This window comes from Taudactylus pleione, unplaced genomic scaffold (assembly GCF_031769625.1).
Source record: "Taudactylus pleione unplaced genomic scaffold, aTauple2 ptg000454l, whole genome shotgun sequence".
In the NCBI taxonomy this organism is placed as follows: Eukaryota; Metazoa; Chordata; class Amphibia; order Anura; family Myobatrachidae; genus Taudactylus; species Taudactylus pleione.
Genome location: NW_028284856.1, coordinates 7602182 through 7618823, shown reverse-complemented (window position 1 = coordinate 7618823; position 16642 = coordinate 7602182). Strand labels below are relative to the sequence as shown.

At 43.7% G+C, this 16642-nt stretch overlaps 1 protein-coding gene across 6 annotated transcripts in view; it reads left to right on the top strand.

Annotated features, from left to right (window-relative positions):
- Positions 1-16642, top strand: part of ANKRD17 (ankyrin repeat domain 17) — a 191630-nt gene that overhangs the window by 160550 nt on the left and 14438 nt on the right. For all 6 annotated transcript variants that reach the window (XM_088448357.1, XM_088448358.1, XM_088448356.1 and 3 more), the window contains 3 exons: positions 4796-4945; positions 13303-14951; positions 15165-15350. In XM_088448357.1, coding sequence (XP_088304483.1) covers positions 4796-4945; positions 13303-14951; positions 15165-15350 — 1985 coding nt within the window. The remainder of the gene's footprint in view (positions 1-4795; positions 4946-13302; positions 14952-15164; positions 15351-16642) is intronic.

The following is a 16642-nucleotide window of genomic DNA, read 5'->3' as shown; positions in this document are numbered from 1 at the left end:
TGAGCACTGAGAATTCCTGAGAGTAAAAGGTACTCCCGTTATGTTAACACAAAGTCCCAACAAGCGAATGCAATCCATCTTGTAGGATAATCTGGTATTAGTCTCATTATTAATGTTGTAGATAACAGAGGTATAAACAAGGGCATCAAATAAGGTGTGACCTTAGGCAATGGAAAGTGTGCTCTTTTGCCCTAATGGGCATGGCAGCTACTGTAGTGAAAGCGCACCTATATATAATGGTATACACCTTGTAGTATGAGCATGCATGCTAGTATGAGTATGCATGCATCTTGTAGTATGAGTCAGGAGTAGGAAGAACACTGGAAAATAGTAAACTTAGTAGTAGTAAAATAGTAGTGTGTCCTGGAATGCAGATTGCAGTCACGCGATCAGAGAGCGGGAGCCCACACATTGCAACTGCCAGACATCTCCAATTCTCAAAGGGTACCCCTGAAAATGGAGCAGCTGAGACATATCCGTGATAAGTGTATGGACCTTCCTCTTAAAGCACCTCAGGGATATTAAAAGGCACTCAAACCGTATGGTTGCCTGGAAATATGTACCTTATCCAGAGAGATCTGATAAGGTAACTGCCCACAGAACTATTGTGTGAAAGTCAACTACGCAGAGTATGTATAAAACACATAGCTGGTAAAGTCCGATAGTACACCTCCTGAAATCACTTAGCCATTGTGTAATGTAGGCAAGTTAGGCCTCATAGCGTAAAGTAGAAAACAACCATACTTATCTGCAGTAGCATAGTGTAGGCTGCTGGAGAAGATGGCCTCCCGAAGTTCACCAGAGATCCTGTAGCGGTTTTCCACAGAGAGAACGCTGCACAGGTCTGAATCTCTGCTTCTTCCCAGTCGCCTGCCTCAGGTGGTCACACTAGGAAGGAACAAACCGCTTTAGACAAGTGAGTAAATATACTCCGGTGGGTCTGGCATTACCAATCTGGCTGTTAGTCAGACACTTAACATCTGAGCTATCCGCTCCTGATAGGGATGGCTGACTGGCTCCATTAGGTTACAGGGAGGGGCTCTAGACTGCACACCCTAATAGTAATGAAAGGTGCCATCATGCTGAGATTTTAAAGTGCTATACACAGAAAAAGGAGTTGCAGATGCACTATGCGATCATTACTGTTCACATTTAAATGTATATTGAAATTAAATATATTATCAGAGGTAGTTAGCATATCAGTGGCCAATGATACGGGCCTGCCCACCATCGTCAAGGTCCCCTCATTGGGCAGGTCCCTAACACTCTGTGGCTCCATTAGGTGAAAGGAGTGGCCCAAAAAAACCTAATAAAGGTTACTAGAGACTTTTGAACAACCAGGAGGTTGGTTCTAAGGTTCTGTACGACTATCAATCTTGCAGCTGCGCTGAAGAAAAGGTAAAATCCCCTTCCGATAGTGTTTTTTGAAACGTACCTGCATTGGGAAGGGTAGTCCGCGCTGCTAGTAACAATAGAGGGTTCAACCTCCAGGTGATTCCTCTGCAAAATGTACCTCAAAATTTGCCAATAGTCCCACCCCATGGAGGAGAGTCCAAACCTTGACTGTAGCTGTGGCTCTAAGTATACAAAGGAATACAGGGTCAAGTCCCCGCACTAGCATGCTGGACAACAAAAGGTAGAATGCAGACTGGATAATCCCCGCAACCCTAGAGGGGGATTTTGAGGGGCTTGCAAACAGCCAGTTAAAGGTACCCGCAGAGTCAATAGCTAGGAGGTAACTGCCTAGACCAGGGGTGGCCAACCCACGACTCTCGAGCCGCATGCGGATCTTTTGTGTCTTCCTTGTGGCTCCTGGCTCCCGGCTTGGAATGCCCCCAATAGTACTAAGAACGCTAGTCTCTGAAGCGATCACAGCTACTGGGGGCATTGCATAAGTGCCACAACTACTGGGGGGGCATTGCATAAGGGCCACGACTACTGAGGGCATTGCTTAATGGGCACGACTACAGGGGGGCACTGCATATGGGGCACAGCTTAATGGGCACTGGCTTTCTCAATGTATTTTGTGGTTCTGATTTAAATGTATTTTTTTTGGATGTGTATCTTAAAATGTATTTTATGTGGATCTGGCTTGTTTCTGTGTATTTTTTGTGAACGTGGCTATTTCAATGTCTTCTATATTGCTCTGGTCATGCTCCTGCGAATGTCATACCAAAGGAGTGTGCACAAAATTGGGGCGTGGCCTTGTGACGCATGAGATTGGCTCTTCAACTTGACCACAGATACTTTTTGGCTCTTTGCCTCTGACTGGTTGCCCACCCCTGGCCTAGACAAAGGTATTGCTGCACCAGCTAGAACATTGAAGTTCCTGTATTGGGCTGAGCCACTGGTAACTAGACTGTCGCACCATGGCGGAGCAGCTAGGATCTAGATTATGCCCCTTTTACACTGACTGAAAAATCCCGGGTTGATGCACGTGAACACGCATCAACCCGGGATTGTAGTCAGTGTAAATGGATCAACCCAGGTCCAGTGACCCGGCGATCCGACCTCGCTAGCTTGCAGGGTTGAGCACGGGTTGTTCCTGTTCCTTCAATGTAAATGGTGCGACCCGGGTCTCTATGACCCAGGTCGTGCCACATGCTGCCCAATTGGCCGGCTTCAGTTGCGCTTGGAGATATCGCCAAGCGTCCACTGCCGGGCCGACCAGAACGGAGGAGAGCTCCCCACCCGCCCTCCCTCCCTGCCTCGGGACCACTGCGGTGTAAGCTAAGAGGGTTGCGGAGGGGGAAGAAGCGCTGCTCATCTGAGCCGGGTCAGTGCTGGCCCGGGTCCGGTGTGAATGCCCGGGTCGGCGCTGCGGTGTAAAAGGTGGTCTGATCTGGGTTGGAAATGTGTTCCAAATCCGGGTCAGACTCTGGACTTTAGTATAAAAGCGGTATTGGTGTTGACTGCAGAGGAGAGCGTTACACACTAATGCGGTTGAGCATACCAGATGGGAGCCTGTGAGGAGATTCCAGCAGAGGGCACATAAAGTGGCCTGAGGGGAAGACTGTGCACTGAACTGTGAAGCTGATATGCGTGGCTTCATGTGGTGTGAGTAACTACAGAAATAGGCACTTTATGCAGAAGAATACCAATATCTGTAATACATGGTATATAACTTGTGACCTCACTCTACTGAAACCTGAATTCTAAGCTCTGTTTCTACATTTGTCACAATATTTAGCATAACACACAGCAGCACCTGCACACTGACTGATATTTTGTGCAGACTGAACTTTTCTGTGTCCCAACACCAAAATAGGTGAGGTGGGGACAGGCACACTATACCAAAGCACCAGTTAGCAAAGTATAGTTCCTGGGAGGAATTGCACTCTCCTTAAGAATATGGTCTGACCTGGGACTTAACAGAGGGAGCATGCATGGGTCTAAGCAGAATATAGCTGTCAGTTTAGTCAGGTAGCATGGAACTCAACCAGAAATACTGTAAGTCCAAAGAACCTGTGGCCACATAGAACATCATCCTACTGAGCCCTGCTACATAGCAGATGTGGGCTGTAGTTAATTAAAATGGCCGCCTATTGTAGAGTGCAGGCACCCTGATGTGAGCAACCCTATGGAAGGGCACTTGACTTTTTTTTTTTTTTTTAACCAGCGTTCCGTTACCCACTTGACCTCCAGGGACATAGTTGTATGTGGAAAAGACCGGGTCCCCACAGCCATCCTCTCTGGTGGCCTACTCCACCAGAGGGGAATCGCTGCTGTATATTGGCTCCCCGCAGAACCTCTTACCTGCTGCTCCTGTGCTCCTGCTAAAGGCACTGATGTGAGGTGCCGAACGGCAATCCTGCTATTAGAGCCTGCTTGGGCTCTGGGGACTGCCCGGTGTCACTGACACAGAAGCCAGTGTGCCAGCCACCGGAGCAGGGAGATGGAGCAGCCGGTGTGAGCACTGCTTCTGCAGCGGCGCCGCCAGCCGCTCAGTGACGAGTAAAAATAAAATAATAAACTTAAGCAGGAGTAGCTGGAAAAAAAATGTGCCCAGCTCTGAGCACCAAAGTAAAACTGACTGTATGAGGCAAGGGATGAGGTATAGGGGAGGAGGAGCCTGTGCTGCTGCTTCAATCTTAACTCTTTGGTACCCAGGCTCCACCTCTAACCAAGGTCTACAGTGTTCCCCATGGCATGAAAGAGAAAAGGGGGTAAAATGTGTGGTCACCATATTAAATTAAGCCACTAAAGTCTCTCCTGGGACATGATTAGGACTTGCTCCAAGGTCTCTTTAATATAGTCCAATAAATAGCAGATAATTAAGTGGTGAGGGAAATCGAAACAGTCTTTTCAGCGTAAATCTGCATATGGTAGGGCTGTGTACATACTCCACTTGTAGCTGCTCTGGTAAGTCCAAATGGAGCACAGAAAGTCCAAGAATGAATCAAGCGTTTCCCAATCAATTCAGGAGTTGAATCCAGTTGGTGGCAATCAGTGACCAAGTGGGGTGTCTTGCTTAACGCGTTTTGCTGGGTATGGGGCACCCAGCTTCATCAGAGCTATATCTGGTGGGGCAACCTCTGTCATGTTCTAACTTTGGAACCAAATTGCCTGGTGTAAAATTTTAAGCGGACACCCTTTGGCCATCTTGTTAAGTCAAGGTCCTCTCACCATGTTCCCCTGTAAGTGGTAGCGCAGACCAGGCAAGAACATACCTGAGCTGATTACTTAGCAAAATCCCATGCTCAGGTAGTACATTTATATTTTGCAATGTGGTTTTGTCCTATGGTTGTTTCAAGTGGTCTGTGTTTAAACTTTTTTTTTTTTTTTTTTCTTCCAGGTCGAAGAAGGTGTCCGTGCCATCTACAGTCATTTCACGGGTTATTGGAAGGGGTGGTTGTAACATCAATGCTATCAGAGAATTCACAGGAGCACATATTGACATAGACAAACAGAAGGACAAAACTGGTGATAGAATTATTACCATCAGGTAAAATTATTAATTTTATAGTTGCCTCTTCCAACATCCAGTTCACACTGTTTTTCACCATTTGGACAGACAGTATAAACTTAAGTTTGCTTAAATTGGTTCCTTTGTGAGTATTATGATGCGGTAGAACAAACTGTGTGATTATGTTGGAAATTTTTTTATTTGCATTAACAAAAAAGCTACTGGTGAAATTCTAATGCTTTTTCTTTGTCAATTTATTGGGAACACTGCAGTGTAGAAGCTCACACGGGACTGAAATCTAGCACAAATGTGTGAATGCAATAGAGAGGCTGTCTGAACTGTCGTCCTCAATGGTGTCTTAGTCTTAACTGATGTCTTATGCGCAGCATATGGCCAATGACCATACTTGGGTGCTTGGAGGATCCTCTGAAAGCTCAGAACCAGTCTTGTTGATGTCATTGTCCCAGTCCAATGCTGACCTTATGCAGCTAACCACACTTCCAGGCCATGGGGTGAGAGTTGGCTCTCCACTAATCCACCTTAACTCTTCTTTAAGCTCTTACCTTATCAGACAATCCAACTTGGGTAATATGCCCAATAAGTTAGTGTAGTGACATGTTCAGGATTCTGGAATCTGCCTCAAGCTAAACCACAGATGTCAGACTCCTGCGCTTCATACTTAGGAGTGATTTTACTCTGAAAATTTCTTCCAGTAGGTGAGGCAGCTAAAGATCTGGACAGTGAGGTTTTCTCATGCTTTAACAAGGATTTTAGAGGGTATAGAGGATTTAGTGCTTGCCATCCAAAATGAACTAAATAAACAGCAAATTGTCATGTACATCAGAGTACTCTCTCCTGTAAAAGATGAAACATCAGATTGTTTTGTTCCCTGTAATGTAAGGCATGGACAATGCCTCACCTTGTCTCACAGGGGTTGCAAACTTTTTCTCTCCCCAGCATGGATACAGTAAAATGGGAGGCTTCATCTTAAGGGCTTCAAAGGTGCATCCCATTTAAGACTTTCAGGGATATCAAAGCTAGGACTAGTTTGTTTTTGTTTTTTGTTTTTTTCAGTCTGGTATGCCCAGACTGGATTTGCTAACTTTGGTTTAGCACATCCATGCAATATTTTAAAACTGACTCTGCTGTGCTCATTGTGACTAGGATTTCAGAGTTATCTGCAAGCTATGCCTTCTGGCACAGGACCTGCGAGGTGTACATAGGGCCTGATATAGCAGTGCACTGCTGAACACAGATTCCCTTGCGCATGACCCATTCTGCGAGTGTGCAGAATGAGTCCTGGTACGACGCACACAAGCCCTTGAATGCCTCTACCTGATTGACAGGCAGAGGCATTGCGGGGGCAGCCGGTGTTCCCGTAAACGGGGCGTGTCCGCTCCGTTCTCCGGCAGTGACCAGCCCAGGGACTTCAGCAGTCTGCTGGGCTCGCAAGCCGGCTAGCTTGAGTAAGCTGAGGCTTACTCGGTTGGACACCCTCCCGGCGCCATCCACCATCGCGACCATCGATTGTGATCCCAGCCTGCGACCTCCGTCGCAGTGCTGGGTTCGCAAATGCAGCAGGGGTGTCATACACCTGCTGCATTTGCATTATTGCAAGGATAGCAATTGCAAAGCTGGCCCATAGAGTTTAAGACTACTCTGGACTCCCTATCTTTCTCTAGGTGTCTTATTCTGCACAGAACAGTATAAGATTATAATCTTGGCCACGCGGGGAGGGATTTCTATTCTAGGCCCTCAATTTGCCCGGGAACTCACTGTGTTAGCTAGTCTGCTTCTCTTCAGAGTCTGGTGATTCGTTTCCATTTCACACACTTCAGTGAGTGGAATCGTAAGTTTGGGATTTCTCATAGGTTTCAAAGTCCCCACTCAGTTATTCATTACCGCTATTCCTGAAGACAACACAAACCGTTTTATCCTATGGGGACTATTTCAACCATTTAATGTTCTCCGTGATGGTCATTACAGTCCCGCAAGATCAGAATGGGATTAGATTTCTTCTTGTATATTTTTATGGTCCATAAACCAGGTTGATTTTTGTCTGTTTTGAACCTGAAGTCCTTAAAACATCCATCTTTTAGGTTGGCAAGTTAATCATGGAATATGAAGACTCAATACTTAAGACATACCTCATTTTCTTGGTGTCTTTGGACACAAAGGATATGCTTTGCATGTCCCCATTTATGAAGGATACCAGTGCCTCCCCAATCTTTTTTGGCCAATTCCGTGCTGAGGATGTTCACAAGGCTCATGGCATTTATGGCTGCTCTTCTGGCGCCCAAGGGGATGACTGTTATTCCTTACTTAGGTGATGTCTTGATCAAGGGGAGTTATCTCATCTTGTGTCAGGCCAACATGCAAAAGATGGGCCATACATTAGAAGAGGGGTCAGGGAACTTTATTACCTTTTACTCCAAAATATATTTAGATACGCCGACGTTACCCCCTTGATTTGAAAGGAAGAAAATCCTATAGCAGTGCCCCCATGTTATGCCCCTGTAGCAGTGCCCCCATAGTTAAACCCCTGTAGTGCCGCTTGGCAGAAGAGAACTCCAGCCTCAGGCTAACGCGGCGCTGCAGGGAAGTAGCCGGGCACCCGCTTGTAATAACATCTCAGCGGGCGTCCGGCTTAGAGCCTCCCTGCGGCGCTGGGCTGGAGGCCACTTGCGCCGGGTGCAGCGGGGCACCCAGTTCACGTGCACCTCCAGCCCTGGAAGATCCACATGAAATTTATACAAAACTGGAAGTTTACTGTATGATACCATGCACTGACCAGCCATTTCACCAGACTGTCTCCAAAGGTTCTTCAGCTTTTAATTTGATGGCTGAAGGTCGACTGCCTCGAGAAGGTTGCAACTTCATGGTTTGATATGGATGAATTATGACAACAGAGACAGCCTACCGGGCTAGAGTGCTATGGCTCTTCAGTGCCATGATTCAGGGCTTCCTGGGCAATCACAACACCGAAAACTATGTGCAGTCGGTTGAGACTTTGGTGAAGAACTTCGGCCCAATAGGGTGCAGGATGTCCCTCAAAGTCCATATTTTTGATGCTCCTCTTGAGAAATTCAATGAGAACATAGGAGCTTACTCTGAGGAGAAAGGCGAGTGCTTCCACCAGGATATACTGGTGTTTGAGCGCTGCTACCAAGGACAGTATAACAAGAACCTGATGGGCGACTACATCTGGGGGCTGATTCGTGAAAGTGATGTACTGTATAATCGTAAATCTCGAAAAGCTACTTCCTTCTAATTTTTTTGTGGTCATGTTTATACAACTGTTTTCTTACAATGTGTAAATGAATGCAAACTTGCCCTCTTCTCCTCTGGATTAGGAACCACTGGTGTGTGTGGGGGGGGGGGGGGGGGGGGGTTAGGTTTAGGGTAGTAAGGGGGGAGGGATAGGTTTAGGCACTAGCTGGGCGGGATATGATAGTTTGGGAGGAAGGTTAGTGTTAGGATGTACAAACAGAGGGTTAGTGCGAGATGGGAGGAGGGTAAGTATGCTTGAGCATCAGGATGCCGCTGTCGGTATATTGACAGCAGGCATCCCGGCTGCTATGATTTCATACCCATTCCGTCTTGATGCACCCAGCCATTTCTAACTTGTCAATAAAGAACATTCTAGTGCCGACTTTCTCTTGCTCAGTTATGATGATACAGGACATTCTGCAAAAAAAATGCACCAGCAGTTGGAACCAATATAGGTCTATAAAAACCCAAGAAATATGGAATGTGTCCATAAATAAGACCGAAAGACGACATACCAATGTAACGTGTCACAAGCCAATGTACATGGAACATCAGGCAATAATTTTTCTGATTGTATTTGAATGAAAAAGTATTTATTTTCTCAGCTGTAATCTTCCTCCAAAATACTGGCCCGACTATTGCTATTTTTGCAGTATGGTGTGGATGCTGTTTTGAGAATTGGCTTCTTTCACCAGAGATGCAGATTTTCTTAGAAAAAAAAACCTCTAATCATTTTTATTTGGAAGGCATGTTTTCTTTATCCTATCACTCACTAAGCTAGGACTGTTTCAGAGCTGGGAGTCTTGTTGCTCTCCATATGTCACCTTCTTTTTTTTTTTTTTTTTGTATAATGACATGGTTGCTCTTCAGACTAATCCTTAGGCCAAAGTGCCATCTAAATCAGGATATTGTGACTCTGGTCTTCGAGCATGATAAATCTCCATAAGTAGGGTGATCTCTTTTACACACCATGTTATTTGTTTGAGGATCTATGTTCATATGTCAGTAATATGATCATGATGTGTTATCTTTTGGTCTTTTATGATGCTTACAAGCAGACATTTTGCTAGGTGGCATTCTTGCAACAGTACAGCCTGTCCCTGAACATTTGATGGCACAGTGTCAGATTGGAGAGTGCCTCCTGGGCAGCATTAGGCCTTAGCTGGACAGCTGTAGTCATCTGATCTGATGTTCACAATGGTTTACAGATGAAACCCCTCTGCCTCTATAGATGCAAACTTCTTAGCAGATTTTTCCATGTGGTCAACTTGGGATGTCCCATTTTCCAATGTCTTCCAAGAGAATGATGATGGTAAAAACAGAATTTTTATACTTTTATAAATCATGTGGCTATAACTCTTTAAGCTCTTGTTCTCCTTGTTCAAAATTAAACAAATTGTGCCCAAACTCCAGCATGAGCCTTCCCCTTATGGATTCAGACAAAGGGATTTAAATTTAATAGTTTTTGGGCTCAATCCAATTAACCGCAATCTTGTGGATGCGAATCATCACGATAACAGCCGAAGTTTACGGCAGCCTGAACGCTCATAAAAATACTCTCGGCCCCATGGGGCTTCCAGCAAAATTGTGCAAATTTGAGGGGTGCGAAGTCAGGTGCCGTTGCCGGCATTTTAACGTCAGTGCAACGGCAACTCTCTCCCTTCGGACAATTTGATTGACCCCCTTTTTTGTGTTTTTTGTTTGTTTTTCATATTTTACCTATATGAAGTTGCTATAATAATAAATAGGGAGAGGGGAAAAAAAAATATATTTTAAAATAGTGCATTAATTAAAGTTTCATTCACAACTACTTAGTGTTTGAACACACAAGGGCGCTTTTAGGTTTATATTAAAAAAAAAAAAAAAAAATATATAGAATTTTCCTGTTTGCCAGCAGTGAGCTATTTATTTCTGTTTGGTCTCTTTTTGGTTTCTTTATCTATATTTCAAATAGATACATTTTCTTCTTCAAATGGTATGCTCAAATGGCCCAGAAATGCAGCAGATAATTTGTTGATTGATTTACTTTTAAAAAGCAAAATGGCAAATACTAGTTGAGTGCCTCATATTAGAAAAAAAAAAAACATAGCGCATCTTTCAGTTTTCTGGGAGACAGACTAACACACTGTTATCAAGCACTACCCAAAGAAAGCAGGGTTCAATAGAAAATAAAACTAAATTCCTCATCGCCTTACCTAGCCAACTTCATAGCCAAGAACTTTTTTGTCTTTCACATATTGTCAGCTACCTCCTGACAGTATCCATGTGTTGGGAACAGACACCCTATCCTTCCCTCTACCATCCAGTTTCCCACTACTCTGCCCATTTAACTTGGGAATTTAGTGATGCATATCTCCTGTGGGGTTTAAGTGGTCGAGAATGGAGCTCCTTCCCAGAAGCTCTGTAAGTTATTCCCATCCCAGAAGGTCTGTAAGCTGTTCCTCTCCTACTTTCCAGTGCCTCTTAGCACATCCCATGTCTCCAGCCTGCTGAGTGCTGAGCGTGTTTAGTGCTGTTAGTGGGCCGATAATGACATTTTATAGTTTAAATGCTAGTGAGATGTACAATCCTCCTTTTGTATGCTGCAATTTCATGTGTCAGAAAGCCTTCTCCACACAGTTAATATTTGAGTGGTTATGCAGGGTACAAACTGGCAGATATATATTAGCCGATCATTGATCGGCCAATATATCTTGTGTGTTGGCCAGTGTGTACCAGCGATATGTCTGTGAACGATTTAGTTCACAGGCATATCGCGTCAGCTGTGCTGCACAGCTGATGCGGCCAGCCGACCGTCCATACACTTGCAGTGGAGGCCGTGGAGAGGGAACTGCGACATGCCCCTGGCCAGCGGGACCCGCAGCCAAAATACAGATAATGGTGGTTCATTGTGTATGAACAACCATCATCTGCAGATATATCTGTAAGGTGTGCACCCAGCTTATGTTTAATAGGATTCAGTCTCCTCCTTTCTAGATACCATTCTACACTAGCAAATTTAACATTCCTAGGATCATTATTTCCAGCGTGATGAAGGGCATTGACTAGCTCTCTTATGCTGAATATGTAGTTTATTGCAAAATGTGACTCAATGGGATACTGTGGTCCTCTACTGGGTGGCAGTGTTGTATCCATTTCAAGTTTTTTTTTTTTTTTCCTTTTATATTCTGCCTGATATTGTTTTCAAAATGTAATGGTTCAAGATGGAGGCTTGCAACTGGGGTGGCTGTGGTTTCCAATGATATTTGAGATGCCCCATCTACACATTCTGATCTGGCAAGGGAATTTGCTTTCTTCACTTTGGTACAGTCATTGTGCAGTTTCAAATCCAGAGCTTTCTCATTTGGTCTGTTAATGATTTTCAGGATCTTCATAAACGCAATAACAGCATTTTCTACTCGCCCTGTTGGTATTAAATACTAATATGGAGTCTGTATCTTCCATGTATTAGAAATGGTAGTACCTTGTATACATCAGTTTTGTGTTTTACCTACACTCCAAATTGCTGCTGTTCAGGCAATACACCTACAGACCGATACTGATTTTTGTTTTTTTTAAATATTTAATATGAGCTAGTTTTAAAAGATCATTTATCTGTAATTGGAAAAAGTTGGTAGATACACACAACATTGGGCACTATAATTGTGCCGTGGGCCGTAAACTAGCTCATATTAGTTTAGGAAAATACTACAATTTCTGTGTTGCCTTAACAGCACCTCTGTTGGATAGGCACCATGATAATTCCATCCTTCTAGTCAATGCCCCATTCGAGGATCTGGTGGCACAACCTGCCTGAACATTCTTGCGAATTTGCGGACCCACTGTCGGTTGAATTTGCCCATAGGTTTTTTTGGGTGGGCGAGGGGGTCTGCGTCTTTTGTTTTAGAGCTTTACTCTATCACACAAAACAGGGAAATCCCTACTGTGGTGGCTGGATTTGACATCTGATCAGGGTGCAACATAAATCAATCTATATTGCTGAACTGGGAGGTCATCTCAACAAACACAAGTCTGTTGGAGTGCAGTCGTCGGATCTCTGGCTCAGACCATATTACCGGTAATTGTCCTCACACTAAACTATTTGTGTTTGCTGTTGAGTTTCACTTCATATGTATTGGTCCCTCTATTGTGCTGCCTTATTTGCAATATGTAAAGTGAGATTACCTGCTTGAAAGCAGGATTAATTTATTACAGTAGGAGTCTCCGTTTCATCTTTACAACCCAGCTTCTTATGGTTGGTGCTTAAATCCATTTCTTCAAAGGCAATGTTTAAAAGAAAATGTACCCATTTTGCTACCAGTACTGGGTGCCAATGGAATTAAACTAATTTATTTTCAGGGTAGACAAGGATGATGGCAGCAAGTTCATACTGGGGTTTGTCCAGGGAACTCCTGGGGGATTTGTACACACGCAGACTCCAAATTCACAATTGTAACATTGTTCACAGGGCACTACCCTGTGTTTAACATCAGTGACGCTGTGTAAACTTTTCCCTTATAAACCTCGTTTACAGTATTTTATAAAAGTACCACTAGAATGCTTGAAGTTGCAACCAATGAAAGCTTTTGAGCAAAGCAAAAACATGTCTCTTGCTTTGTGTCAGCAATTTAAATTTGAGTTTGGAGACACCCTTCTCAATTATAAAGCTGGGTACACACTACATATTAAGCAATCTTACAATCTGCAATGGATAGCCACAACCATCGTATAGTATGTACAACTAATTCCACCTAATTCATTGTTTGAATTGTGTGGTTGCATCTTGCCATCTGATGTGCTGCACATCAGATGGGACAATGCAGTCGTCTGCACATCTTAAATTTGCCCCACTTTCAGCGCTACATGGTTTTCCCAGGGTACAGTTACTTTTTTTTTTTGCTTTGCTCCAAACTCAGATTTAGGCCCTCTGTGTCTACTGTAAAATACTCATCCTACCATTTCTATGGCTATTTAATAAGTTGGTAGCTTAAATTGATACCGTGGTAAAACATTCTTCTAAACATTTGTTTGGTAGCTGAAATAATTCCATTTCTGATTGGTGGTAAAATAAAAAGGGTTTTCTGTATTAGTAGAGGGTTCCTGTTTTCTTTACTCTTATGATGCATATTTTGTTTTCTTTCATACAGGGGAGGAACAGAATCCACCAGGCAAGCAACACATCTCATTAATGCACTTATTAAGGATCCTGACAAAGAAATTGATGAACTTATCCCAAAGAATCGCTTAAAAAGCTCTTTTGCAAATTCGAAAACCGTATCTTCAACCTCTGCCACCATATCCTCTATTAACAGTTCAGTTATGGGTATAAAAGTTACATCTGTCACAGTTTCTTCGTCATCACAAGCTGCCTCTGCTCTCACTGTGCCAGTCATAACTTCAGCTTCTGCTCACAAGCCTCTAAAAAATCCAGTAAATAATGTGCGACCAGGATTTCCAGTTTCACTACCTTTGGCTTACCCTCCTCCACAGTTTGCTCATGCTTTACTTGCAGCTCAGACTTTTCAGCAGATTCGTCCTCCACGGTTACCAATGACACACTTTGGAGGGCCATTTCCCCCAGCCCAATCCACCTGGGGGCCCTTTCCTGTCAGGCCACTAAGCCCTGCACGCGCTACCAACTCTCCTAAATCTCACGTGATGCCTCGCCATACGAACCATAACATGAGTAGCCCTCAGGTGATCCCAGGAGTCCAATCGTCTACTAGCCCAACAGGTACCACAAACTCTGCGGCCTCAGTGCCTGTCTCCTCTACAAATGGGGGCCTTGGCTCACCTTCAGCCAGGAGACAACTTTTTGTCACAGTGGTCAAAACCTCTAATGCTACTACAACCACAGTCACCACCACTGCAAATAACCACGTCACCACACCAACAGCCTCCACCTACCCTGTTCCCACTGCCAAAGAACATCATCCTATATCATCGCCTTCATCACCTTCCCCGCCATCCTTGCCTGGAGGGGGATGTAGAAGCAGTCCCTCTGATTGCCTGACCTGTTCTCCAAATAAAGGGACCTCAATTTCCACAGAGCAGGATTTGGGCATTCAACCTGTCATGGAGATAAATGGCCCAGGCAGCAGTAAGCAAGTGAGCTCTACCTCTGGGAGTACAACAATGCATTCTGCGCTACAACACACCCCAGCATCTGTTTCGCAAGATTCCCGACCTTCACTAATGCAGACACAAGTTCCCCCACTTTCAGACCAGAGGATGGCACCTTCCCTTAATTTGCCTATCAATGGTCCCACTCACCAGCCTGTTTCTATTCCTTCTAACATGCCAGTATCCTACCCCTTATCTCAGTCATCTATAGTGTCCACTCAGTCTGTTGCTAAAATTGAATCCTCTGCAGTTAGACCTCACTTACATGGAGCAAACCCTGCTCACAAGAATCAAGTCCCAGTGCAGAATTCCCCTGTGTCAGGTCTTGTGTCTCACTCAAATATTAAACGACCCCAAACTTCAGGTCCACATCCTTCCAATCTAAGTACACAAAGTGCTGCTCAGAATTCCGGTCATCCTTCAAACAAACCCTTACCCCCCAATTTTAGTTCTGCTTTACCCTTTGGCCCTTTCAGCACACTGTTTGAAAACGGTCCTAACCCTTCTCATCCCTTCTGGGGTGGCTCTATGGTCTCATCTCAGTCTACTCCAGATTCCATGATGTCCACACAGTCTTCATATTTGCCAAACCCAGAGTCTATGCTTCCATCTGATACTTCCAAAGCCCCAGGTTTCAGGCCACCAATGCAGAGGCCAGCTCTAAGTCAATCAGGTGAGTTTAGTTTCTGTTTTAACAATTAAATGTGATTGATTTATTTTATTTTTTTTATCTTTTTACAACCACTAAATTGACTGCAGGTCCATTAATGTACATTTATTTTTTGATCCTACTATGAAAACAAACATAATTGATCTGAAAAGGATAAAATACTTAAAACCAATTGTGTTGCCAGCATATTAAATATGCTTGTGATTTTCTCTTAAGGTATTGTGAACATGGATTCATCTTACACATCTGTGGCATCATCCACTAATCATTTGGGTACCTTTGCCTCTAATATCTCTGGAGGTCAGATGTATGCACCTGGAGGTGCACCTGCAGCTGCTAATTTCAACAGACAACATTTTTCTCCTCTTAGTTTATTGACCCCGTGTTCATCAGCGTCTAGTGGTAAGCAGACAGACTGATGCACGCCCTTTAAGTTATGATGGTCATATCTTTCCCATCCTTAGTTTAGTAACTTGACACATGAAAAATACGTTCTTTCTAGTTGAGACATTTGCTGGAATGAAGGCATCTGTTTTCTATCTGCATTGCTGTTAAATCTGTTTTTAGAGTACATGCACAAAAATTTGATCTTTTTAAGAGCCAAATACATGTTATATTATGTAGTGCTAACTTTTGAGCTTTAGCTGAAAACTGACCCAAAATATTCTGGAAAGCTTCCTAAAATGAAATAGGTGTTAGTCCTGTGTGTGTATTTTATATAATAATGTAATATTTATGTATTCTTGTATGTATGTATGTATGTATGTACACTGCATTGCTAGTATGTAGAAATCTCCCTTACACCCATATGGGCTCATTGAAGATACCATTCTAAAACCATGGTTGTTTAGTATTTGTCAATTTCCTCACCCTCTCTTGCTGTTATAATGGGCTTTCCACTAGATTTTGGAATGTTACTGAATGGATTTGTATCCATTTAGCCACAAGAGCATTAGTGAAGTTGGGTACTGGTGTTGGAAATGAGTTCTAGTTTGCAGTGCTGATTAATCCCAAAAGTATTTGACATGGTTGAGGTCAGGGCTCTTTGCAGGCTAGTAAAGTTCTTACGCAGACTTGACAGACCTTTTATTTATTTTTTGATTGACCTTGCTTCCGCATGGGGGCATTGTCATGCTAAAACAGATTAGGCATATCCCCAAACCGTTGCCACAAACACTAAAGCGCACACGTCTGAAATGTTATTGTATGCTGTATTAACACTTCCAATCATAGGAAATATTCCTAGGCCAAAATATAAAAATTAGCCTCCGACCATTATTCTTTCTCCCAAGTTTTACAGTTGGAAGTATAAATTTCTCTTTCATCCATGGCGGACACTGGAAATATGAGGGTATAGGTGGAGCTGGAGGAGGCTTAAGCATAGGCTCCTCACCTCCTATACCCACCCCATCCCCTGCCCAGAGCAGCCAGTTTTCTTTTTATGCCCAATTAAGCTTTACATGTTCAGATGCTGTTGCAGCTGTACCTTTTTTTTTTTTTTTTTTTTTTTTTTTAAATCTTTTATTAAGTTTATTTTTCTACAATTACTATTGGGCAGCTACAGACGCTGTGCTCTCACTGATTGCTCCAACAAGACCTCGCTCTAGAGACCAGGGCACTGGTGACTTGTTCAGTGGCACTGGCCGGTTCCCGGTGCACAGTGGAAACAGAGCATTGGGGCAGCAGGTAAGTTC